General features: G+C 31.5%; 1 protein-coding gene across 1 annotated transcript; it reads right to left on the reverse strand.

Annotated features, from left to right (window-relative positions):
* Nucleotides 1-2,889: 2,889 nt before the first annotated feature.
* Nucleotides 2,890-25,336, reverse strand: LOC129798143 (cyclin-dependent kinase 20). Its single transcript, XM_055841136.1, has 6 exons — nucleotides 24,928-25,336; nucleotides 24,660-24,848; nucleotides 17,310-17,564; nucleotides 17,084-17,190; nucleotides 3,546-3,669; nucleotides 2,890-3,401 (listed from the first exon to the last, which is right to left on the reverse strand). The coding sequence occupies exons 1-6, from the start codon at nucleotides 25,135-25,137 to the stop codon at nucleotides 3,375-3,377; spliced, it is 912 nt and encodes a 303-aa protein (XP_055697111.1). The 5' UTR covers nucleotides 25,138-25,336; the 3' UTR covers nucleotides 2,890-3,374.
* Between the last annotated feature and the right edge of the window lie 1,928 nt (nucleotides 25,337-27,264).

Consider the following 27,264-nt stretch of genomic DNA (forward strand, 5'->3'; position numbering starts at 1 on the left):
GAAAATAGACATTGTACTAGCTATTTAAATATAATATTATAATGAATCAAATAACACATTGAAAAAAATGGCAAAATCTTTTTGGTCAGTAAAAAATTCAAATTGGTCAGTAAAAAATCAAATTCGGTCAGTAAAAAAAATATTGTCAGCAAAAAATTAAATATGGTCAGTAAAAAACTTTTAAAAAAATTAGTAAAAAATTAAATTTGGTCGGCAAAAAGTCAAATTTGGTCAGTAAAAAACCAAGCCTGACCAAATTTGATTTTTTACTGACCAAAATATACGCTGATAAAATTTGATTTTTTACTGACCAGATTCTTTATTTTTTTACTGACCATATCTTATTTTTTACTGACAGTATTTTATTTTTTACTGACCGTATTTGATTTTTTTACTGACCAAATTTGACTTTTTACTGACCAAATTTAATTTTTTACCTATTTTGTAAAGTTTTTTACTTACCATATTTAATATTTCACTGACCATATTTTATTTTTAAGTGACCACATTTGATTTTTTACTGACCAAATTTTATTTTTTACTGACCAAAAATTCGCAGCCGAAAAAAATTATTTGTCCGAAGCATAAATCATCCGAAGGTAGCGCGCTTTCCCCTACCTTTCTTTCAAGGAAAAGAAAAATTAACGCTTTTATGAGTATATGACAAGTTCCACTTGATGACTTTACGCTTGCATAACCTTTCAGATTTTTTGAATTTTATAATACTTAATTTATTTATTTATAATATATAGGTCCTTTATTGGAAATCGCATAAAGATATTATAATTGAGGGTCCAAGTCTCTGTAATTAATTTCTATCTATTTTACTTAAAGATTTTTGTAGAATTTATAACACAATTATGGTTAACAAAAATTAAAACTAAAATTAATAAAAAATATTTACTTCGCCTTTCGATTAGGGGAAAGCACGCTATCTTCGGACAACTCAATTTATTTTCTATGAACCTAATGCACTTGACCCTTGACCCTTTTCAGGGAATTTGAAGCATTGGACTTGCTATTACGATATAATATTACCCAAGAAGCAAAATAGTTGCCTTATAGAACCAAGTATTAAACAAGTTTTTTAGTGCACTTTTAAAAGACTTAAAGTGAGAATTTTCTGTTGAAATTTCTATAGAAGCTTTTAAGATCCCTAAGAGCGCGCCACTTTACTTATAGTAATCTCAAGTGATGGAACCAAGAGCGTTATAAGTAAATAAAAAGATTTTTTGTTCTATAGTGTCTTACTTAAGGAATTCTACAAGACTATATTAAGAAAAAATTGTTTCTTGGATATAATGAGTCAAATTAAATAAAAACATATTCAAAAGAATGAATAATGACATAGTCATGAGTCGTGCGAAGGTAGGGCGCTTTCCCTTTGTGAAAATATTTAATCCTTTGCAGTTGTGAGACCTTTGCGCAATTTAAATAATATTATTACTCCCTCCGTTCCGAAATAAGTCGTACGTTTGGCGAAAAATTAGGGATTAAGGAATGGTTTCAGAGAATGTTTTTGTTATTTGCAAATATCTTAAGTATGAACTATCCTCCATGTTCAGGGATAATATGGGGATCCTATCACGATGGTAAGTTGAGGAATCGATATGTTGAAGTTGTCCATTTTTCGCGGTTTTTTCAAAGAGCTCCGGTAGATAGTTAATTACTACAAGATGGACTGTGATTAACATTACAGACTAGAATTTGTTCTAAATTTTTAGTATGCACAAGTAGAACTCAACAGTTATTACCGATATGACATTTTTTATATCTCAAATTTTGCAGAATGAGCAATAAAAAGAACATCTTTTTTTATGTGTTCGAATATCTGGATGCAAAATGTTGAACTTGGGACCTTCAGTGGACCTCCCATAAGTTGACCCTGGGACAATTTATATGTTTTTCTAAAACACATCCAGAATTGAAAAAAAAATTGCACAACATGTTTTCGAGCAATCCTGAAAAGATGATTTTAGAGGGGAAGGGGAGGGGTGGGGGCAAAATAAAGGATATATTAATGGTCCCAGGGTCAACTTATGGGGGGGTCCCCCGAAGGTCCCAAGTCTGTATCTCTTACCATTCTGCACCTATTTTAGATTGAAAATAAAACGCCAAAAATAAGATATTTTTAAGACATTCGTTCCTCAACATACCATCAAGACTGGACCCCAATTTTAGTACTGGACATTAGCAATAGTTCTTTACAAGAGATAATTGTTGATACACAAAACATTTACCAACAAACTTTCCCTTAAAACCATTTTTTCCCAAACGTATGACTTATTTCGGAACAAGATTTTTTCCCAAACGTACGACTTATTTCGGAACGGAGGGAGTATTAATTAAGCCAGCATATATTAAAAAAATAATTTAAATTGAAATATGTATTTCACTTGTCAAATTCGTAATTCCATGCTGCATAATTGTGAATCCTCACAAAATTCCATATGCTTCATATGGTAAAATCCGTTTCAATTCGCCAATGATATTTAGCTTTTAACTTTGAATATTATTGCATCTGACACTCGTCAATTTATCTCACTTTGTGGGATAAATCCTGGTATAATAACTCATCCATTAGTACACAAAATAAATTGTGCATAAATTAATAATTGTTGATTTGCACTTTTCACACATCACTCAAATCCCCAAACTCTCAAATGCGCTATCTTTTATTGTACATTTCAATGGGAATAGTAAGTTACACAATAATTGAATTTTCTACCCCAATTGCGTTCCCCTGATAACAATTAATATGGTAGAAAACGAATGTTTCAATATTGGAAAATTGGCGAATAAATTTCGTGATAAAAATTTATAGAAAAATTCCCAATACACTTCTAATGATAATGTAATTTATTTCACTTTCAATTATTGTCTGACAAAAAAAGATTTGTTGAGACCGGAACGGAGGTCGTGATTGCGTAATTTTTTATTAGACTCGTGTCAGAGTCTTCGTGAATATCCTCAGTTTCTTTTGCAGACACTTTTTGCCATGTCAATAAATATATCGAGGGTCGTTGGTAGAGAGATATTGTATTTTATATGGAAAAGTGAGAGCTCTTCTTGTGTCGCTATATTTATATATTAAATCAATAATCATATTTTATGAGTTTATTTTGCTCTGATATAGATAATAGGACTAATACATAGACGCGTCCACCCCAAACTCAGTCTTTTTTTCTGTTTTTGAGGAAGAAGCTGATGGAGACGGAAAAAAAATCATGAAAACATATTCACAGCATATTCTCGCACTCACCAACAATTTCTTGTTACAATACAATCTCTGATGAATTCTTGGCCATCCAAAACCATCCTTATACAGTCAGTTGTGTGCTTGGATGATGGCAGTGATGGCCAGAAGGCGGTGCTCAATTGAAATATTCATGATGAAGTGCCTGAAAATATATACACATAGCAAGTTTTTTTTTTCATTAGAGAGATTAATTTTATTACGAGCAACATATTGGGATTCTTTCTCGGTCCGTTGGGACTCATTTTGATACAAAAACGGAGTGATAAATATTTAATGACAAATTCACCTGGTCCGGCGTTAATCTTTTTTTCGGATTATATGTAACTAAATTATCCACAAGACTGATTTCCTGGGGTGTTGTGCAGCTGGGAAAGATCGATTCCCACTTTTCGCCCTTCGAGTGAGGAAAGCTGTGAGTTGGTGGAGAGATAAACAAGCATGAGAATGAATTTACATAATGTCGAGGGTGTTCTTTTTTATCTGAGTGTATGTGTAATAAAATAAAATCCTCTGGGTGTCCTTTTGCCATTCACCATCTTTCTCCCACATATTATTCTTCCTTTTTTTTCCTACTGTGCCCCAAGCATCACATATTTTCACTCTTGAATTAACCAAAAAATTGTTTTACCCATAAAATTGGGCTTCACTAAAGTTTGCTTTAAATTTTTGAATACCAGAGAGAGTTTTGTTGAGGAAAGGTAGTATCAGCTATAAAAGGGTTGTATAAAAGGGTTATTGTGCTAGTGTAATAATTCACGTTAATTGCTACAATTTATTTAAAAATTAATCATTTAAAGGTTTTACATGTGACCGGCCTAATTTGTGTACGTGGTCCATAACATACCGTAGATGCGGGTGATTTTGCTCTTAATGTTCGTAAGCGTTTCTTGAACTACTTCTCTTAAGGATGATCTTCATCTATTGAACATGGTATATCAAGACAAGGAGCAAATGGCAGAGCATCAAGGTCACTCGAATCTATTATACTTTAAGATATCGTATATTACATAAACAGTTACCGTATCTGCTGAATTAGATTTGTATTTGAATTTGGTGTAAACGACGATACAAGTGTCTGCAGAAATACAGATACGATAAAGGTAGATGTATTCAAAGACGATATCATCATCATAATCGTTTTCAACCGTTTATCCCAAGGGGGAGATATTAGGGTCGGAAGTAGTGTACATGTGAAAATGAAGTAGGAAGTACTTTGGAAGTAGGAGTGCCCAAATATAGTTTTTTTTTGTCTAATTACGTATTTTTCAGACTATGTTACTTTTAGTTAAGATCTTTAATTCGGGCGGCAAACTGAAAAGGTTTGTTGAAATTATTAAGTTCGATTATGACAATAAATGGAGCAAATACACCCAAATTTGTTATAGCTTAATTGTGTTGTAATTTTTTCGAAGAAATACTCAGCTAAATAATATAATAATTTTCCTGAATTTTTACCGGAATTTTAAATTCATGTAATGGCTCGCAAATAAAGACATAGCTATTGCAGTTGACTTTGAATAAATTTGGTAGGGGAGACTGGGGCAAAAAGTCACAAATCGAAAAATTCAAAATTCAATATCTTCCAAGGTAAGAAAGATGGCGGCTTAAATTTTTTTCTATAGATAGCCTTCATAGACCTTCTTCAATGTCGTAAGTTTCTTAGAATTCGAACAAGGAATTTAGAAAATAAAAAATATCGAAATTTTTAGCCCTATTTTTGAAATATTTTCCTTGCAGAAGATATGAATTATTACCTACTTATTTTCCAAAATTGATGCACTGGTGAATATTTCCTGAATGATTTGGATTCTTTGAATACGAAACCACTATCTATTTTAGAATTTTACAAAGATTCGTTTCTCTAGAAATGCTTTTATTAAAAATGACCACTTGGGGTAAAAAGTAACAAAAGGTATAGAGCAAAAAGTAACAAAAACCGAAACAATTTCTGATGTCCCACGGTGAAAAGAAACGTCAATGCTATGTGTTGCCGCTTGTTGTTTGCATTGGTCAAACGATTTGCAGTCTTTTGTGTGTGGTTTTTTCTAAAGTAGCTTGAAAAGCGCTTTCCTCGTTTTCTCACTTTTCTCGCAGAGAAAACGGTGTTTTACACAATATGTCCTCTCGGTATTTTTTCAAATTTACAGAAGCCCGTAATAAAGCGAATCAAAATATGATGATACTCAATGTCTGCTACTATTTGCCCCAGCATTTTTGAGTATGGTCACAAAATTACCTTTTAGAAATCGGCTCGATAAACGTATTTCCTTACAAAATAGAGCAATATTACTTTCACAAAGTTGTAGAGCGGCAAATTTCCTATAAAACTGAGCTAATTAGAAATTTTTGAAGCGATCGAGTAGCTTGTAAAAAAATAAAATATTCGTTTTGTGACTTTTTGCCCCAGTCTCCTTTAACCTTAATTCTGAGATGAAAATCAAATGATCACAATCAACATGAAACAAATTTCAAGATTTTTTCTCAAATCAAAAAATCAAAATTATTTTATTATAATTTATTATTTATTTAAATTAAAACCTATAGGGTCCGCTCCTCTTATACGATTTGATCAAGTGGTAAATAGACAAATAAAAAAGAAAGCAAATCAGAGAATTATAAGAAAAAAAGATTAGGAATTCAACCTGACTCAGTCTGATAGAATCTAGCGATATCGATCAGTGATGATCTAGCATGTAAAGGAAGGGAGTTGAACAAGACAATGTCAAATCCTTTAAATGTTCTTGATTTTTGAAATTCAAGACATAAACTCTGTGAATTTCAAAATTTCAATTTTGAAACTTATATTTAAAAATTCCAAGTTGTTTCCTTGAAATAATTCCAAAAACCTCTAGAAGGTGTGTGAATTTAAAAAATATGAATAATTTAAATAATTTCTAACGGAACTCGCTCTCAATGAGGAATATTTCTATAAGAGAGTGTTTAAAAAGGGAAATAGTGTCAAAAAACTATATTTGAGTTCGTGGTTTAATCAAAACTGTAGAGTAGACGGGTGCGAAATGTGTCAAATCGAAAATTTCTAAATTCAATATTCACAAGAGTAAAAGAGATTGATTCTTCACATTTAAACCACCAATAGACTTCATCTACTTCTTAACTCTCTAGAATCCAACTTTTAAATATTCAAAAAGGTAGGGGATAGCGCGCTATCTTCGAACGACTCAAGCTTCGGTCAACTTAAACTAATTTATATACTCCTAATGGGTTTGACCTTGACCTGTGGTCCTTTTCAGGAAATTTAAAGCATCGGACTACCTATTAAGATATAATATTATAATGGGTCAAGTTATTAAAAAACACATTCAAAAAAATCAATTGTTCGAAGCTTGGGTCGTCCGAAGGTAGGGCGCTTTTCCCTAATGAGATAATACTTTTTAGGTTAATTCTGGTCCAAAAAAAAATACCATCCGTTTTTCATTCTCTTTTTTTAGTTAGATAAAAGTTCTTTGAAACTCTTTTGCTTCTTAAGTTCACATTTTTATTTTTTTTTCAAATTATTTAAATAAAATATATAAGGTAGAACGATATGCATTTCAGTAAAAAAATAAATTTATTTCAGTGATATTTCTTTAAATCGGTGTTTTTCTAGAATTTGGAAATGTAATTTGGAAATTTTGCACAAAAAAAAATACCCATATTTTTCTCTAACATATCACACAAAACTAGAGATAGCAATGAATCGAAAAGTCAAAATGTATCCAAATCTTCGGAAGAATATCAGTAAGGTGGTCTTCAGACTAGAGGTTTAGCCCAGCTCCCGAAGACCTCAGAATCCTAAATCGCAACCAATTTTATTGCTTTTTTAGAATCTAATAGGTCATTAGTCCTTAATAATCCAATCTTAAATTAAATTTTCCGAAATATCTTGATTGATAAAGAATTACAACAGTTAAGCCATATGGCTAAGTCTTAGGTCTGGTCTGAAGCCCGTATAAGACTATGATAGAGGATAGTTAAGCAATTTTAAATAAATAAAATCTTTATTGTCGCAGTAAATGCGATTTTTTTAATGCTACACTGGAGTAAAAAGTTTTAAGGAATTCGAATAATTTATGAGAGATTCGAATTTGTGGTGATTAGTTGACTGATTTGTAAGTCTTATTGATATTTGTATTTATTTTTTGTATTTTTTTTCATAAAGAAAGACCCACTTTCCAAACAACATTTGACTCGAAAGTGGTTTTAGATCCTGTAAGACATTTTAAATTCTATAAATACCTCGGAACAGAATATAATGTCTTAATTTTGAAAAATATTTGATGGCTTAAAATTTTGATCTTGATCTCCTTGATGAACTGAGGCAAATTAATACAAATTTTATGAACTGAAATTAGAAGAATTTGAATATCTTCTTTAAGGACGGAATCTTAGAAAACCTCAAGATGCTATATCTTTCACCCCTCAGCCTCTGGATAGAAAAGACGAATAGACAAACGCGGTGATGTAATTTTGTAAAACAAAGAAAATGCACTATAAAAAAGATCAAGAGAAAACTTTACATTTTTTTTAATTTAAATAATAAAACGCATTTAAATAGAGACGGACAATGAAAATTAAATTATAAAATTATGTAAAGAATACCCCATGTTTGAGAATAAACCAACAAAGGCCCAATTCAAACCATCCTTGTCTCTTATTTTCCAGAAATAAGTCCCAGAGCAACATATGTATAATTTCATGCAAGCACGCTAAAAGACTTTACAAAATTCTTCGAATTAAATACAAAAAGAAAAAAAAAATACAAAGCACATCACCTTGAGTGCAAAACATATTCATGGTACTGAAATGAAAATTGAATTTCCCTCCTCTTTGAGATCCCGAATGCTTTTCTCATCTAACAACTTGAGTGGAAAAAATATGATTCTCTCGGAAGCTTTTTCAACAAAGTTGAGCCGAATCGTGCCTCTAGCAGAATATAATTTTCTCTCCTGTATAATTTTAATTTGGGCTTATTTTGCATTTCACTCCACTTGGAATTACTCGAGGCCTCGGAAAAAGTCTCAAAGTGACACGAGAAATCACACTGACAATTATTTTTGGCAAACAATTAGGGAAATTTTCATATTATTCTGCACAAAAGTACAAAAGTATAAAAGAAACAATAAAGTTTTCTATAGGGCGTAAGGCCTACTCTTTGGTCGTAAACTATACTTAGTGGCCAAATGGCTGCAATTACTGAAGTGAATTGAATTACTTATTTTCACTTAAATTAAGATTATGAATCTCTTAGAATGGTATCAACTCAATTTCACCCCTTTAGTAGAATTTAAAGCTTAATTTTAATTCTTTCGGATACTTGCTTTATTGAAACAATAAATTTTAAGCAATAATTCTCAAAAAAAAAAAAATAAACAGAAAATTCATGGTTTAACGGGTTTCAGTTTTGCTAAAAGAGTAAAAAGGTTCATGCAAACAAGAATATTTTAATTCGTAATCTACCTTTCGAAATTAAAGTCCCCCAATGAGCATTCCTTCAATTATTTTCTATCATTTCTGCCTATATTTCGGCACATGAAAATTTCTTTGCGAAAATGACTGTTCAAAATATAAAGAATTTGTACTTAAAATCAACTTTCAATTTGTTGGACATAATCTTTCCTTACAGAAGTAGATCTTGAAAAATTCGAAAATCTATTTGAAGATCCAAACAAGAGACTTTCTTACTTCTTGATAATTCCGCAAGGTGTCTGAGGTACATCCTGTTCGAATTTCGAAGTGCTCAATTGTCAAAATGTGACGGTCTTCACATTGTTGTGAGGAGAAAAACAGAACAACGACGTTTACTGTTCTTGCCCCAGTATTTAATCACTCCATTAATCACTGAGTAACTCTTTTGCCAGCTTTTTAGTGCGATATTTGATAAATTTTCCCCACCTTGTTCGAAAATTTGGAATGAAAATTCGAAAGTGAATTTGAATTCTTCGAACTTCAACGACTTTTTATGCAAATAGAGTTCCATTTACCTTTTATCCAAGACACTATTGGAGAATCAAAATCTACTTGTGATCGGGCTCATTCAGTGATTATGGAGTGATTAAATAATGGGACAAGAACAGCAAGCGTCGTTGTTCTGCTTTTTTCCTCACAACAATGTGAAGACCGTCACATTTTGACACTTGAGCACTTCGAAATTCGAACAGGATGTACCTCATCCACCTTGCAGAATTATCAAGAAGTAAAAAAGTCTCTTTTTGGATTTTTAAATAGATTTTCGAATTTTTCAAGATCTACTTCTGTACGGAAAGAATGGTGTGTTTCTGAGTTTTCTACACCTATCCCAAGGGGCATTTGATATCCAAATAATGTATGTGTCAAATGTAACCAACATATTTTCAACGTAATCGAGCTATTTCTTAGAAATATAATGTATGAACGCAATAGATGTAAATTATCTGAAAATTATGTGCGTTGAATGCCAGTATAATAACTTGACTAAAAAATATATAGAAAATATCAGTTATATTTTATTTATACATATAATACATTTCGTTTGATAAATTCCAGTTAAAATATTGTTATTTTTCCTTAAAATTACGACTAAAAATTTTTAGATCTGTAAACAAGTCATAATATAATCTATTTTTGAGTGAAAATGTGTAAATCTATGTCAAAAATTTCTAAAGTATATTTATCTTACATTTTCATGCCATTATGTTCACATAATGTCGTGAAATTGTATGAACATAATGTTCTGATATATTTTAGTTACATTTGCTCCATAAAACACACAAGTTATATACAACTTGTCTTCTTTTTGTATGACGCTGTCAGATTGTCAAAATCTGCTTTGTTTACTAAGCAGAGGTTCATTTCTGAGTGAAAAGTTGTGATAAAAAGTGATGTTTATTATAAATTAAAGTCTTGAAGTGCACTAGCGTGTACAGTAAAGTCGAGCACACACATCGAAGAGATCAAATTTGACAAAGTAAGGATAATTAATAGAAAAATAGTGAATTAATAGTGTATTCGTGAGAGCTAACATTTTGTTTCTTTAATTGCAGTGTAGCGAAAGTACAAGCAATAAAAACAGCTTCCTGATATTCTGTCGTGAAACTAAATTGCAGAAGGAGTGTGCAGAGTGCACAAAAGTCTATAAGATGCATAAAATTTCAGTGTTTTGACATTGTTTATTGTGAAGTGATATTATTGATATAAGGAGTCTGTAATGTAAACATATTGCACGACATAATGTAAATATAATTACAAAAATGTGTAAAAACGTGTTTTCTTCTATATTTCTTATTTATTCAGGTTATAATATCTTGAATTTATTTTATCGGATTAAAATGAAAATTATGGCGTGGAAAATTATAGAAAATTGGCGATACTAAACCCAATTCAATTGAAAAATTGTGCAAAAAATATTTGTGTGTGCCAATATTTGTCCATAATTGTGTTTAAAGTGATGTTCTATGAATACAAGCAGTAAAAATCTGACATCCATAAGTTTTTTCATTGATACGATGGAAAATGCAATAAATTTATTCAATATTATTTTCTTTAATTTCCCAGCTTTCCCTTAAGAATTTCAGGTCGGGAAAAAAATTTTGTGCACTAATATTGTGCCCCCTAACGCAAAACAGTCGTTGCATTAAATCTTCATACACAATAAAAGTGCACGAGTCACAGGAAATCTGATTGAATCGTTGAGGATATAATTATTCATTCAAGGAAAATGTTTAAACAAGTCTTAAATGAAAATAGAAAAAAAATGACAATTCTACGATCATTAGTCATAAAATTGATATTGTATAGTGATTATATTTTATTTAGTCATAATCGATACATTTTACCGTACAAGATGACGTGATTATATCTTAAATAAATAATCGTTATATTTTGGATGTAAAAATTCCCCATTAACTCAAATATAGACCTCTTTTATGCGGTTATATAGAAGAAATATGTAAAGTGGTCGCCATCATTTTCGTATAGATGTTAGACATCTCTACTCATTTATAGCGATAAATGCTCATTGGGTATGTTATAACTTATACAAGTGTTCCTTAAATAAAATAGAAAATATGGAAGATTTTCTATTTTATTTCGAAACGTTTTGAATTTCAATAACACGATGCTTAAGTACTTATTTCATTATTTTATTAAAACCTTGAAGTCCTTTTAACAGAAAATTTGGGCTTTTGTGAAATTCTGTCAAGTACCCTGCAGAGCTTTTGAAAAGAAAGATTTTATGTGCCGAAATATAGATAAAAGTGTACCGGGATATCCATTTCGAAATTTAGGTTTCGAATCAAAATACACCCGTTTAGATGCTCCCAGAAAAAGAAAATCGTGAAAATCGTAACAGAAAATCTTGAAATCACGTATATTTTGGATAAAGTAATGGACAAGTAGAGGAAAGTGTCCTGTACATGTTGCACGGTGCCAAGCTTTATAATGACCAAATTTTCCTATGTTTTTCAAGGAATGTTACTCATCGCACCCATATTTTAAAAACTATGGGAAAATGTCCTGATTTTAAAAAATACTACGGAGTCAGATTTATTCAGAAACATAGGAAAAATTTAGTAGTTATGAAGCTTGGGACTCTGCAAAGCATGGGTACTTTCCCCTATCTCATTTTCTGAATAATTTCATGGAATACTCTTCACCACTTCACAACGTTTCAATATTCAACCTACTAAACTAATAAACCAAGATGCATTTGGGGAAATTATAAAATAAAAAAGAAAGGTTTAACCTCAGAAACGATTTATTAAAAAAAATAAATTACTCTTAACTGTGAATTTGTTAAATGCGTTTCGGATTATCTTCTTAAACGGACTCAAAGGGAGCATTTTGACCCTAAATATTTTTCGTTTTGGTGAGAGAACTACCCACAAAAACTTTCTAAGCCGAATCCATTTGAAAAAGAAAAAAGTTTGTACATTTACACGATAATAGCAACAGGATGTGCTTTTTGGTGCTTGTGGCCTATTTTTCAATTAATTGAGCTCCAACAACATGTGTTGATGTTACGGACATGAAGCTTTTGCTTTCCTTGGAAATCCCTCAGGAGTTGGAAATCACTGTGCAGAGAGATAAATCTCCCTCATGGCATGTTTACGTGTTGCAGCACTTTTGCTTGCTATTGCGCTTTTTTTCCGCAACATCGATAATACTCTGATGGCATGAAATATTGCTATTATTTAATTTAGTACACCCTATTTTGAAGTTCATTTCTCAAGGGGAGGTTTTCCTCATTATATCTTTGGACAGAATAAAGCCAGAAGGAATAATTGTATCTTCTTCATGACATACAGAGAATTTTTTTAATGAATTTTTCAAGCTCGACCAAAGATATTTCCTCATTAAAAAATAATTACGATGTTGTCGATGAGGTATCTATCACAAAATTAAAAATTCCATGTGAGGTTTTCATTAAACATTTCTATATGTTGGGGAGTTTCATTTGAGCATTAGTTCAAAAGGAGCATCGTTAAATTAATATTTCTTTTTGAAGATCTTATATTTCATTTTGTATTCTAATTGTTTTTCAAATCTTTGTCAAAGTTTTGTAGGGTTAGGAACGTCTCTTGCACGGAGAAACTTTGTTGGAAATTTTGTCAAAATAGAAATTTATTTAATGTATCTTATAAACTGCAAGTAGATACTTTGATATGCTTTTCTTTAAACCTTTTATAATGACGGAGTCAAAAAGAGGGAACGGTCAGAAAAGATAATTTTTCCTACTATTTAGACATCGTCTTTAAAAGGTTAATTTACGCTGTCCTATAAAGATAAGTCTTTAAATTTCATATCCCAAATGGTACTAAAACCTGTCGATCGGTACCATTTAATCATGATTTAGGGCAGAATCACATTGACAGTAAAATGTTCACCGTATTTCGTTAATTTACGCATTTTCATTGCAATTCTCACGCAAATTTTCAATTACCGTATTACCTTATCTCATACTCGGTGGCACTATGTGAAAATAATATAAGAAAATTGAAGAAACAAAACGAAAATTCGATAAACGGTGAGCAAAGTAAAGTGTACTTTTTTTGCTCACCGTTTCTCGAATTTTCGTTTTATTTCTTCAATTTTTATATATTATTTTCACCTAATGCCACCGAGTATGAGATAAGGTAATACGGTAATTGAAAATTTGCGCAGGAATTGTAATGAAAATGCGTAAATTAACGAAATACGGTGAGGCTACTGTAAGCATTTTATTGTCAATGTGATTCTGCCCTTAGAAACATAATTTTTTCTAGTTTTCCGAACTTTTTGAGAAAATGAGCAATAAATTAGTGACCATAAATTAGATAATGAGAATAATAATAAGAATAATGAGAGAATAATAATATTTTTTTAAGTTCTTAAGCATATAAAGTGCAATATTTTAATTATATATTTTTTTTAAAATTTTCATTTGAAAATTCATCCGTTTGGACCTGATTTTCTGAGACATTTTGTGAAAAAAGATATTTTTCTGTGGACAAGGTTCCCTAATCATTCATCTGACGTCAAAAAAATAAATATTTCTTATTAAATGATAAGTTAAACTTGTTCTTAAACGTTACAGTTTTTTAAAATGAAATTTGGATTTTTGGCAGGTTTTTATACAAGAAAATAATACTATTTTCGGCGTATTTTACACCACGTTTTTTCCTCTAAAAAAAGGTGTGATCAAGGTAAAAAAAAATTCTACCGTTCAAGTACGAGTTTAACTCATCAGCTAATTGGAAATATTTTATTATTTAACGTCAGATGAGCAGACTGAGAAATCTTGTACAGTAGAGTCTCGCTATAGTCAATATTTGGTTCCAGATTTGACACTTGGGTCGCACTATAGTCCATGTCATTTTTTAAAATTATCAACGACTTTTAGTATTGAAATTGCTCGACGGCTTCCACTTTCTTTGCGATTGTGGTACTTGTCCTCGCTTTCTTCATTATGGATTACATTTATCACAACTATTCAATAAAGTTTGCCAAAAATATTAATATAATTATGACAACATTGCATGTCCCGTACTAAAAAACATAACCTAACTTAAAATCAGTGTTTTGACATCAACGATCGATAAATTGTAAACTATAGAGCGATGGGTTATAGCGGGACTCTACTGTATACCGAAAAGCATGTTTTTCTCAAACACCGTCTCTAAAACTCCGATTCCAACGGCTGAATTTTTAAATTTTTTTAATAGAAATTTCCAAATATTTTCTGTCAAAAGATGGGATGACCTTATCCTCCAATAAAAAAATGTTGAAAAACTTAAATTTGTATTCTTGGGAGCAATTATATACAAAAATTATCATTTTCGTCGTATTTTACACCACGTTTTGCCTTATAAAGTAAGTTGTGATCAAAGAAACATTGAATCCTTCGTTTAAGAAGGACTAGTTTACCTCATGAGCTACCGGGAAACAAAATATATGTTTTTTTTTGGATTTCAGATGAACCAATTCCGAGAAATCTTGTCCACCGAAAAGTATGTTTTTTTTAAGTCTCCGAAAATCAAGACCCAGAAGCTGAATTTTTAAAATTCTTAAATGAAAATTTCAAAAAATAGGGTAAATAGAGTTATTAGCATCGATGTTCCAAGTTTGAAGAGCAATATTTTCGATACTAATTGACTTTTTTTGTTACTCTCTTTTTCCAGAAGGGTTGTTTAGAAACTTGGCAACCTATTTATCGTCTTATTTTTACAAAAATTAGTTTTAATACGTTTAAAAATGAATTGGTATGTAGAGGTGAATTTGACTCTTATTTTGGACAACTTGGTTGTAAGTTTGGACACCTTGGTTGTAAATTTGGACAGCTAATGCGCCTCAACAGGATGCCCGTTTTTCTTCATTTCATGAACCAATCTTACCAAGTCCTCTTCCTGTTAATGTAAGGGAAACGTAGAATGTCACAAGAAGCCCGGAAACTGTCCATATCATTCATTAAAGTGAGTTGACTTCGGTACTCCAAGTACGTGCGGATTCGCTCATTCTCTGGTCTTTCCGGGAGCTTTTCAAGGCTTTTTTCGCTACATCTCTTTCGTAGAGATGATGCTCCTTTATTTATCCAGGCATTTGTCCAACCTAGACATCACACAAGCTAAAAATTCACGAAATCTCGTGAGAAAAACACCTTTCCAAAATAGAGAGTATCACCTGACTGGTGAATGTCCTAAAAAATTTCCCATTTTTCACACGAAAAATCTAATTCACAAGGCAAATCTCACTTCAGGACAAATGTACAAATCACCACTAACGTGAATCAACACAATATTCAATGAATATTTAATAGTATCACTCAAAAAAGCGAAGAATCATTCTTAGTACTTCACCACAGCTAAATAAGACTGAAGTAAACACGAAGTTCTGTAATATTTCTCGTAAGCAATTGCTCACACTGAATTTTTAACAAAGCAATTTCAACTCAAATCATATTCAAAATTTAACGTATTTAGTGTTAAAATCTTCTAAAAATAACAAATATTTAGATAGAATTCATTATTCATCAAATATTGGAATAAAAATCCATCATTTTAATCAATTTATTTTTAGTGTCCAATTTTATCCTTAAAGTGTCCAAAATAGGAAACTAGACAAAATTATGAGCCTTTCCCCTATAGGGATTTTGAAGTTCAGATGAAGAAATTATGAGAAATCTTGTTCACCGAAAAATATGTTTTTTAAGGTCTCCGAAAATCAAGTCCCAGAATCTGAATTTTTAAAATTCTTATATGAAAATTTCAAAAAATATTATTTAAATATTGTACGTTTACATGTTTGAGAGCTTGAATTAAATATCTTTATATTAGGTATGTAAAAAAAATCGAGAAAATATGCTGTTTTTTTAGTCTTTTGAACCCACATAAACCCTTAAGGCCTTGACAGACCTGAGTATTAGCCGAGAGACGGCTTAGTGTAATTATACTCGACATAATGTTTAAACTTCATTTCCATCATTTTCCACTAAGTCGTCTCTCGACTTAAGTCGTAAGTTTGTCCAGGGCATTACGCCGGCTTCAGACCTAAGGTTTAGCCCAGTTCCCGAGGGTTTAAAATTTCGAAATAGCAACCAATTTTATTGATTTTTCAAAACTTAATGGATCATTTGATCATAATATCCAATCTTAAGTGTTAATTTTCCATAAAATCTTGATTGATAAGAAATTAGAGAAGGTAAGTCATATGGCTGAGCCTTAGATCTGAAGCCCGTATTAGGGGATCAGTAGATGTTCCTTCCACCCTATGTATTCTATGAAAAAAAAAACTTTGCACAATTAAAGGTCTTTCTTTGCGTCTTCAAGAAAATTTAAATCAGTTCAGTAGAATTCGGGTTATGGTCAATAAAGTACCAAAAAAACAGGAATATAGTTTAGCCTGGTTTACAGTCGTGGAAGCAAATTTTTTAGCAATTTTGCAAAGCCAACAAACATTATATAATTGTGTGTTTGATTGACCTAAATAAATCAAAAAAAAAACCTACAATACATTCAATAAATTTTCTTATTTCATTGAAATATTGATATTTATTGATGAAAATTTAATTTTTCGGTGGCCTTTTCAGAGCGCCTACCTACAAATTTTTGAGCATCAGCACGATATATAATGAAAATCAATTAAAAGTGGCTTTTGAATATCTCGACGGATTTTAATTGAATTACAATTGCACTTGAAAACTTTTCAAATGCCATGGAAAACAAATCTGTCGCGACTCTAAAATCAATTTTATCGCATTCGCGTTCACCACAAAAAGCTAGGATATATGGAAACGTGTGTGGGAGAGATGACAAATTTCCCGTGCATGATAAATGTGCAGCTAAATAAACATGGTCATGGCTGGAAAATTCCTACCTGATTTTGTTGAAGTCGGGCAACTGATGAATTTCTGGCCATTCGGCTGAATGTGGCGTTCCCAGGGTTCTCACAACAAGTGCCAATTGTTCAATGTCAGTATTGCCCTGTCGTCGGAATTATTAATAAATGTGAATGGATGACTCTACAAGGGGTCACCAAAAGCATTTTCCATATGCTGGAAATGTGGATAAATTGCGCCATATGCGTGGAAATATTGCCTTACCGGAAATAGTGGTACTCCTCTCAGCATCTCAGCAAAGACACAACCAACAGCCCACATGTCCACAGGCGGCCCATACCTCTGACTGCCCCAGAGAAGTTCCGGAGCACGGTACCATCTGCTGGCCACTTGTGGGGAAAAGCACACACCAGCCTCATCTTCGGCAGTTTTCAGGGCGATAAAGAGTCTCGCTAGGCCAAAGTCGGCAATCTTCAACCGGCCACTGTCATCTATTAGCAGATTAGCTGGCTTGATGTCCTAGACGACAAATGTGTCACACTATATTAACACCTGAGCGAACATAACCCATGAATACAATCCCCATATTTGAGGCCACAAGACAGTCCCCTGGGGAATATATGTTCTCTATAATACACCTCATCGTGCTTTTATGTCCCACAATTCGTCAATTTCTGCAATGCAATTTATTTTTCTTCCGCTCACTTCAGCCGGAAGTTTCCTTTCTGTACAAATTGTCCATCTTTCAGCGTCAAAGGTGAAGCTGTTTCATCTATTGCGACATTAAAGGAAATTTCCCAGACAATTTCAGACGTGAACATCTAAAAATATTGCGCTTTATGGAGCTATTAAGCTGAGAAATGGTTTATTCTCTTTGAAATAATTTTTTACGTGTGATATAGCCCGTCGCTTTTATCAACCAATATTGTTAGGGAGAGGTAGGGCTATTTTGACCTGTGGGACTATATTAGTAAAAGATTTTTTTTCTCATATTTCTAAATAAATCTGGACCTTATACAATTATTTTGTTTAATTTCAAAATTGTTTTACTAAAGCCTAGTTTTTTTTAGTAATAAAGCGTGTCCACGACAAGATTGTTCCAAATGATTTTATATTTTTATGACAGATGTCACTAGCTCCGCATTGTTATTTTGGAGATTTTTGATATTTAGGGTGGAGTCTACACTTATGGATGTTATACACACTTATCTTATGGACAGCGTGCAAAAATCTTAAGTTATTACATTAAACAGATTTCGAAAAATAAAAAAAAATGTTAAATTCATCAAAAACTAATAATTTTGTAACTTTTTGAAATCTGTTTTACGTAAGAACTTAAGATATTTGCACGCTGTCCATAAGTGTATATATGTATAACATCCACGAGTGTAGACTCCATCCTATACATTTGAAATCAATAGAGGTTCTTTAATATATTCATATTTTTAAAACTTTTTGTTTATAAAAAATTGTAAAATGTTTTTCAAATGGAAAAAAATCGAAGTTTGCAAAGACTAAATTGAATATTTTAACTTGAATTAAAATGAAAGTTATTTTATTTATTTTAGAAAATGTTTTCACTATGTGACAACTTTTGTCTTAAACTCTCGTATATTCCCGTAAATTCCTAATATCGCCCTACGTTTCCCATACTAAGTACGTTATTCTAATCGTAATAAGGGCAATAAAGCTGATATAAAATCATTATTAAGGGACGAGCCTGAACTAGAAGGTTTAAAATTAACTGTGACTTTTTGGTGGGGAAAGGAAACTCCGCAAGCTTCATGAAATTTTTTAAATACGTTTATACATTTTTGAAGTAATTTGTTTTTGGAAAAAACACAGAATAGCATTTTAGTAAGGTCGTATTACCTGTGTGAAAAACAATTATAAAAAAAATCAATTTTTCAAAGCGTATTTCATATTACTAAAAAAAAGTAGAGAAAATTATTAAATCGGAACATTTTAGAGTTTAGAAAATTGATATTTTGGGATAAAATATTGACTTTATTCGCAATACAATAAAGTTCATTCATTTAAACAGTAAAAAAAACGATTTTTTTATCTTAGTATTGAGACACTCCCCAAGTAACACTTAATTACGTTTAAAAAATATTTATTAAAAATTAAGTACTTAAATAATTTCTTAATATAGGGGAGATACTGAATGTTTGGGACGCGAATAGTTTGCTGCGCAATGGATTATTTTTTAATTATTTTAATAAAGTCCATACTAGTGAATATAAGCGCTATACGAAATTTCAATATAATTTTCTCAGTTCTGGAAATAACGCTTTAAGCAAAACCTAAAGAATTATCTAAAATATTAAAGTAGTAGTACCAAAGAATTCCTTATTAGATGGACGAACCACTCGTTTACAAGAACAGAAAAATATAATAAGCTAGTTATGCACATTTTCTCATATTTTTAATATTATTCTTCTTGGAAAAAGAAATCTTGAAGGATTCTGGAAGAGCTTTCAACATTCTTTCTTTATTTCTTTCTCAAGCATAAACTTTTTTCCTGAAATAAAAATCTTTTTGAATAGATGTAAAATATAGTAAAATGCTTTGTACGAGATGATCTGCTTATTAATAGCTTCAATTTGTACCAAGATTTCTTGTTAATTTTTATAGGAAGAAAGGTTAATTAAAGGGATTTAATTAAAGTGCACAAATTACTAGCCAAGAGCTATTTATTCAATTTTCTTCAAGAACCTCTTCATCAAGATATTTAAGATCCCATTGATGATTTTTTTCTCCAGTGAAAAGATAAAGTTTTCCCTTCAATTTCAGTCCTTTCTCAATTATCTTCCGCTTACATCTTTCTTGGAAGAGATTTTAAATGCATTATTGAAGCTTTGCTTTATAATTTAATAATACATAGTATACCATCATGGACTGATGTAAAATTTCAGTTGACGAGTTGATTTCAATAAATCTAAATAAATTCAATTTATATTTGAAATGTCAAAGCTAAAGGCTTTATTAAATATCAATCCAATGGCGTTATATAAAGTATAAATGATACTGGAATAAATATGATATAAAAGAAAATTTATTTTAATAAATAGTCGTTCAATGTGCAAGAGCTCACAGTGCAAATATGATTTTTGCTGTACAAAAAAAATCTCATAAAATATATTGTGTTTCTCTTTGAGATTCTGACGTGCATTTCTTCAATATTAAATTTAAATTTGTCCATTTTTTCACTGAGGAAAAGAAATTTCTTATGTTTGCGATAGATAAAATTAATTCTGCAAAAGTTCGTCAAGAATGTGGAAGAATAGTCCGAAGTGCTTTCGGGCATTTCTTTTAAACTTTGCAAAATAAATAAATCTCATTACGGACACATTTTTAAATTTCAAAAGAGGAATTTGTTATTGATGAAAATATTGTTTTTAAGAAATCCGAGAAAAGATTTTATACTTTTCAAATTACTTGAATTAGGGTGAAAGGAATAACTGTGTGCACTTTAAGAAATTGTGTCATAATCTATTGGTATTTTTCAGTATCATTTGGGATATGAAATTGGAACACCGTTAAAAGGTTGCTTAACCTGACATCTTTTTCAAAGACATAAAATTTAGTTTTTTTTCATGTAAAACAAATTATTAAATATATATGGAAATGCTAAACCTGTTAATAGCTTGTTTTACCCTATGTTTTCTTTTGAGAAACACTGTTATTGTCTATTTCACAAAATCAATTTGAAATTGAGGTAAATTTTAGAACTTAATCATATTTTTTGAATATTTAAGGTAAACTACCCTCACTCGACCGGGTTAATCGATTCGATCGGTGGGTCAATTTTTGAATGTTTGATGGTCAATTTCGTCAATTTCTATGAATTTGTCACTGGTTCGTATTATTCATGGAATAATTGACCTATTAATGTTAGATCATACGCAAAATATTATACCAAATATAAATAAATTGAATAAATAAATCTACCGGTCGAGACGACGAACCGGTCGAGCGAGGGCACTTTACCTTCTTTTGACAAAATTTCAAAACAATCCATTTTAATAGTTTTATCGAAATGTAATATATCATTTTCCCTTAACAATCCCGAATCCAAATTTTCCAACAAGAAAAGAAACTTGTCTGATAAGAAATTAGTTGATTATAGACATCCCGGGTAACATAAGGTGTTACTATATTATACATAAAGGCATTGTCCATGTTCTTAAATAGGGGCTTTGTTCATGTTCTTAAAATAAATCCTGAATAAGTGCTTATTAAGTCCTTAATAAAGGAATTTCTTAGATGATAGTAATGTCATCTAGCAGCAAAGAGTTAAAATTGGAATTGAGATCGCGGAATGCGATTAACACCTTAAGCATTGGGAGATAACCAGAAAAACATAACTTCTAAATAAAATCAAATTTGTATTTATATTCGCAAAATTGTTCAGTCATTTAGTGATAACTCTATTAAAAGTAAAAATAAATAAAATCTAATGGCTCCGGCACACCTTTTAGACCAGGAAAATTTCATGAAGACGAAATTCGCATCCCTATCTTTCTCACATGTTTTGCACATGACTCATTCTTTCGCATACCAAATTCGATTGATCGAAATTGAATTTGGTGTGATGTTTAAAAGAAGAAGAAGAGTGCAAGAGAATGAGATAGACATATGCAAAGGATGTGAGAAAGAAAAAGGGCTTCGAATTTCGAATTCATGAAATTTTCCTGATCTAAAAGGTGTGCCGGAGCCATAAGAAGTCAAATCGGTTAAATTTTATTTAGTAAGCTTAACTGAAGGCTCTCCATTTAGAGAAAAGGAATGTAGGCATGGTTCACACACACTGAAGCTTCAAACGATGCGAATTTTCTCTGTATTTCCAAATAACGGATTCTTCATTTCTTAGCCATAAATGATGAGAGTTTTCTTTTCAAAATTTATGATTAGGGGAAAGTGGGGCAGCCTTTGAACATTTATTTTTTCTCTTATTTCTCAAAGCAAAAATTCTGTTTTGTAAATCAAAGTTATAAGAAAATAGTTAGTTGTATTGCCTAAAGTTTAAATAATAAAGTTCTTGCTTTGGATAAGATAAAAATTGAAATATTCAAAGGCTGCCGCATTCAAAGGCAGGAAACTTTCCCCTAATCATAAATTTTAAAAAGAAAACTCTCATCGTTTGAAACTTTACTGCGTGCGTACCGTGCCTACATTCCCCTAGTTCTAGCTGCTTAAAATTCGAGAATGATTTAACCCTTTAACGACGAGACACTTTTACGAATTGAAAATTAACAATAAAAATTAAACTGAGAAACATACTCAGTGATAAGTCTTACATCTAACCTTGGAACCTCCAACAGAGTCTGATTCGGTGTATTTTGTGCTTCTATGAACGATAGGGACAAAAATAGCCCAAAAATTCAAATAATTTTTCTGACAATACCAATGAATAATATTTTTCGCTTTAATGAAAGATATTATGTATGAGTATTATAGTTTTTATTGCCTAATGGATTTTGCTAAAATAAAATTGAAAGTATAAAAAATTAAAAAAAACAATTATGAATTTGAGAATATAAAATTTCGCCATTTTTGAGCTTAAATATTTACTACATAGCAAATAGCTGGAGACTTGCAAAAAATATTCTAGATTATTTCAACCTTCTACTTTACAATTATGTACAGACATAAGAAAAAAATAACTTTAGGTGGTCAGGAAAAATTATTTTCTTTATGGGACACCGGTGTTCCAATCATCCTTAAAGGGTTAAGGAGACAAATGTAAACGTTGAGTGATTCTTTTGAAAATAAAACGTCTTAGTCGACAAATAAAATGTTTAGCCGAGAGTCTTTTATTAAGTATTAATAAAGTTTTTTTTTTCATATTCTTAGTACTAACTTATTTACTAAGGACTTTTACAAATTACTTAATTAAGTACTTAGTGCTAAGACTGATTTATGCTATACTACATTATTTTTGTTATTCACTACAATGCGCTTACGTTTGTCTTATTTTCATATTTCTACTGCTCGAACTCAAAGAGAGGGAAGTTAAATCGTCTTTTTTTTTCAACTTGTCACTGTTCTGGAGCTTAAACGGTAAGAGCTATCGACCTCCAGTCTTCGACGACCTCCAATAAAAAAAAAACAAAATCTCCCGACTTTTTTTCCCCTCCCCACCCCCCCTCTATCCCTACCAAAAATCATGTTTTTGGTTTTTCTCAAAATTGGCTCAAGCTTTTTCAATGATTTTTGGATATGTTTGAGAGCTAGTCCAGGCGAACATTTCGCCCAAACATATGTACCTTATGACCGGAAAATTCGCTATTTTGAATTATTGAAAATTATTCGCGATTTTGAATAATTTTTTCGGAAAATTTTTTTACTTGACCTTAAATTTGTTCTCGAGCTAGAGGTCAAACGGTAAGAGATGTCGATTTCCGGTCTTCGATAACCCCCAATAAAAAAACAATATCTCTAGAAGTTTTTTCCCTTTTTCCCCTATTCCCATACTCTCCCCTAAAAACCATGTTTTTCAATTTTTCTCAAAATTGGCCCAAGCTTTTTCAATGATTTTGGGATATGTTTTAGAGCTAGTCCAGGCGAACATTTCGCCGAAACATTATGACCGAAAAATTCGCCATTTTGAATTATTGAAGGTCAAAAGTCAACCACTTTGGAAGGCTCATTTTTCACCCCATTTGGTTAAATTTGGATTTTTCTGAAAGGTATTGAAATTTCGAACCCGGCTGCATCGGTCTTCATCGGTAATGATCCGGTTAATTACCGATTTTTGAATAATTTTACATCCCCAAATAATTAATATTCACTTAAAATAAAGTTTTTTCGGTTTTCTCAAAATTGGCCCAAGCTTTTTCAATGATTTTTGGATATGTTTTAGAGCTAGTCCAGGCGAATATTTCGCCCAAACATACCTGTGACCGGAAAATTCGCCATTTTGAATTATTGAAGGTCAAAAGTCAACCACTTTGGAAGGCTCATTTTTCAACCGATTTGGTTAAATTTGGATTTTTTGAAAAGGTATTGAAATTTCGAACCCGGCTACATCTGTCTTCATCGGTATTGAATCGGTTAAGTATCGATTTTTTGATTTTCAAATGCTTTTGTGATTTATGAAACAATTTGATCTCTAGTAGATCAGTAATACCAAAAGATTATGCAAAAAAAACTAATTCGCTGTGAGCTCTATCTCGTGAGTTCAAGCATTCCGCAAAGCTGGGATGCTTTGCCATCTCCTTTTAAATGGTTAAAAGACTTAGAACTCTTAAAAATTAGCTTTGAAGCACATGTTGAGAGGACTTTATGAGTCAAGTAGTAGGGCACTAAAAGTTTCATTGTCCTTGTTCAAGAAGGCATGAGGCCGACGATTGTCGAGGATTGTACAAGGAAAACTGATAATATCTCTTTTAGATAATAAGTGATATCGAAACTATCTGACTAACTTTAGACAAGAAAATAATTATGTTTACTATGTATATACGTATAAGGAAATAGAATCATTAGTTTAAAAACTATTTAAATTCTATTTTATATGAAAGAAGCGTACTTTAATGGTAAATCCTTCGAATTATTGTTAGTTTCCTATCTCCATTTGAATGGACACTATGCCTAAAATGTATCACTCACCCTGTGCATAATTCCTTTCTCGTGCAAGTATGAGAGTCCTTTGAGGAGCATCCGGGTGCACGACTTCACTTCCTGTCGACTCATTGGATTCCCCTCATCCTTAAGTCTAGACTGGAGTGTTTGTGGCATAAAATCGAACACAAGCGCAAGGCCATTGAGGTCAGGATAAATGGTGAGTAAAGTGAGAATCTTCCAGGTGAAAGAAAAAAATAAATGGACAAGAAAATGTGGTTTTGAGGCATTAGGAATGAGTTTAAAGGTGTCTTACATTTTCATGGTCACAGTGCTGAAGGACTTTAATTTCGCGCAATGTGTGAGTCGCAATGCTGCCGTGTTTGGTGCGAAGGGAGACTTTCTTAATTGCCACCAACTTGTTGGCACCTGGTGAGGCCAGGTCGATAGCTTTCATCACCACCCCGTGGACACCTTCACCAATTTTGCACAGCACTTTGTAGCGACTTGGCGCGTAATCATCCATGCCGAAAGTTTATTAATTCAATTAATTAGGGGCACCTTTTTTCACTCTACCATTCACCAATGAACTGGAGTCGGGAAGAATCGCGGAAAAAAAGGCAAAGAACCTGGCAGATAGTCTCTGGCCAAATGACGTCTTTTCTCATGTTTGTGTTACTACTGTTGAGTTTCCATGGAGATTGTTTGTTTCACGGCATCGCCTGAAAAACACAAATTCTCCCTCCGGCGTCCATTTCGCAGAAAAGGCGCGTTTTTCCAGCAAGGAAAACACTAACACCTGCCACGTGCCCCTCCTTTTAGTTGAATATAAATAAAAGAAGAAAATTGGGTGAAAACGGACAATTGAGCCATAAAGCTTAGGCCACGAGGATAATGTTGCATGTTCGACAAAGAGGATTCTGATACTTCAGAAACTCAGAGAATATTCATCCACATGTTTAGATTTTGTGTTCTCGAAGGAAAATTGTTGAGCAAAGAAAAACATCCTCAGCTATTTTATGTTAATTTCATCCGGGAACGGCAGAACAAACAGGAAAATTCAATATGGTATGATGTTGTGAGATGCAGCTTGATTCTATTGAAGTGAAAATCAAAAGCTTCCTCCTTCATTCATCTCCCACATTCATGCTGGAACTCCTGATATCCTCTCGTATTGTGCTGTTTTTTTTTCATTTTATTGTTCTTCTGCAGGAAATTTATTCCCATGAAAATACAGACGTTTTTCTATTGTGAAATCTCAAATTCAATTCAAAAAGTCACAGAAGAATAAATTTCTTTGTACTATTCAAAATAAATTCTAATTTTATGTCGAATTATGCCTTAAAATCAGATAAAATATATTTTATGGCTTTTTTCGTTTATATAAAACTTCTTGAAAAATTTTCTTTATGATTTGAAAGGAAGTAGGAGGCATTTTGATATTTTAACTCCATATCTTTCTATTGATTGATATTGCCTTTATCTTATAATGCCGTTCATAATTCTTGATCTATATGTTTTATTGGATATCACTACACAGATAAAAAAAATTGTTTAATTGTTCGTAAATGTTTGTGAAATTTTACTTGGGACTAAAATATGCTCTTAAAGTATAACTCACAAAAAAGTTCGTAAAAGTTTGTAGTTTTTTTGCAAACACAAAAATTTTACAAAGTTTTGTTCGTAAATGTTCGCAAACACACAAAAACGTTCGTAAAATCTTATAATTTGTTCATATAGTTTTGTGAAACAAAAAATGTAGGAACAGATGTCTGTAAAAAACATAAAAATGCTCATCGAACTATGTTTGATAAATAATACAAACTTTTACGAACTTTTTTGTAGGTTACATGATTTACGAGTACAGTGGGACCTCGATAGAGTCAACTAATTATTTCAAGGCCTGTTGACTCCATTGAATTCGGTGACTCTATCGGAGTCCGAAAAACATCAATTAAAATGTAAAATTTTGATATAAAGGGATATTATTTTATGTTTGTACTAGATAATTAATAAATTTAACACGATAGTAGAATATTTAGTTTAATTAACCCATAAATTTTACACCCTCTGGTCCAAAAAAGTGTTTGGGCAAAAGTTGAAGATTAAGGAATGATTTTACAGAATATTTTTATTATTTGTAAGTATCTTAAGTGAAAATTACTATCTAATATCTAATAAAATAATTAAGATAAGGACATGATGTCTTAAAGATTTCTTTTTTTCACTTTTTTAGAAGAGCTCCGGTAGATATTTAATTGTTGAAAATTCTGATGAATTAACGTTATTAATTAGAATTTATTTTAAACTTTTACTGTATGAAAGAAATTTGATAGTTGTTCTTTTCATTATGACATAACTATGGCTCTAAACTTGACAAAAAGAGCAATACAACCAATTTTTCTCATTTTCTTGTTCTGGAAAAATGGGCGCTAAATGGTTAGAGATATCTACTTAGTAGAGTAAAAAAATAGCGGTTGACTCTATTGGAGATTGACTCTATCGGGGGTTAACTCTATCGAGGTCCCATTGTATTTCGTAAATAATTCACAAAATTTTACGAAAAATTTACAAAATATTTTCTGTTCTGTGCACTGAAAGAATTGTAAGAATATTTTTTAATTAGACATGTATATTGTAAAACCAACATAAA

This window comes from Phlebotomus papatasi, chromosome 1 (assembly GCF_024763615.1).
Source record: "Phlebotomus papatasi isolate M1 chromosome 1, Ppap_2.1, whole genome shotgun sequence".
In the NCBI taxonomy this organism is placed as follows: domain Eukaryota; kingdom Metazoa; phylum Arthropoda; class Insecta; order Diptera; family Psychodidae; genus Phlebotomus; species Phlebotomus papatasi.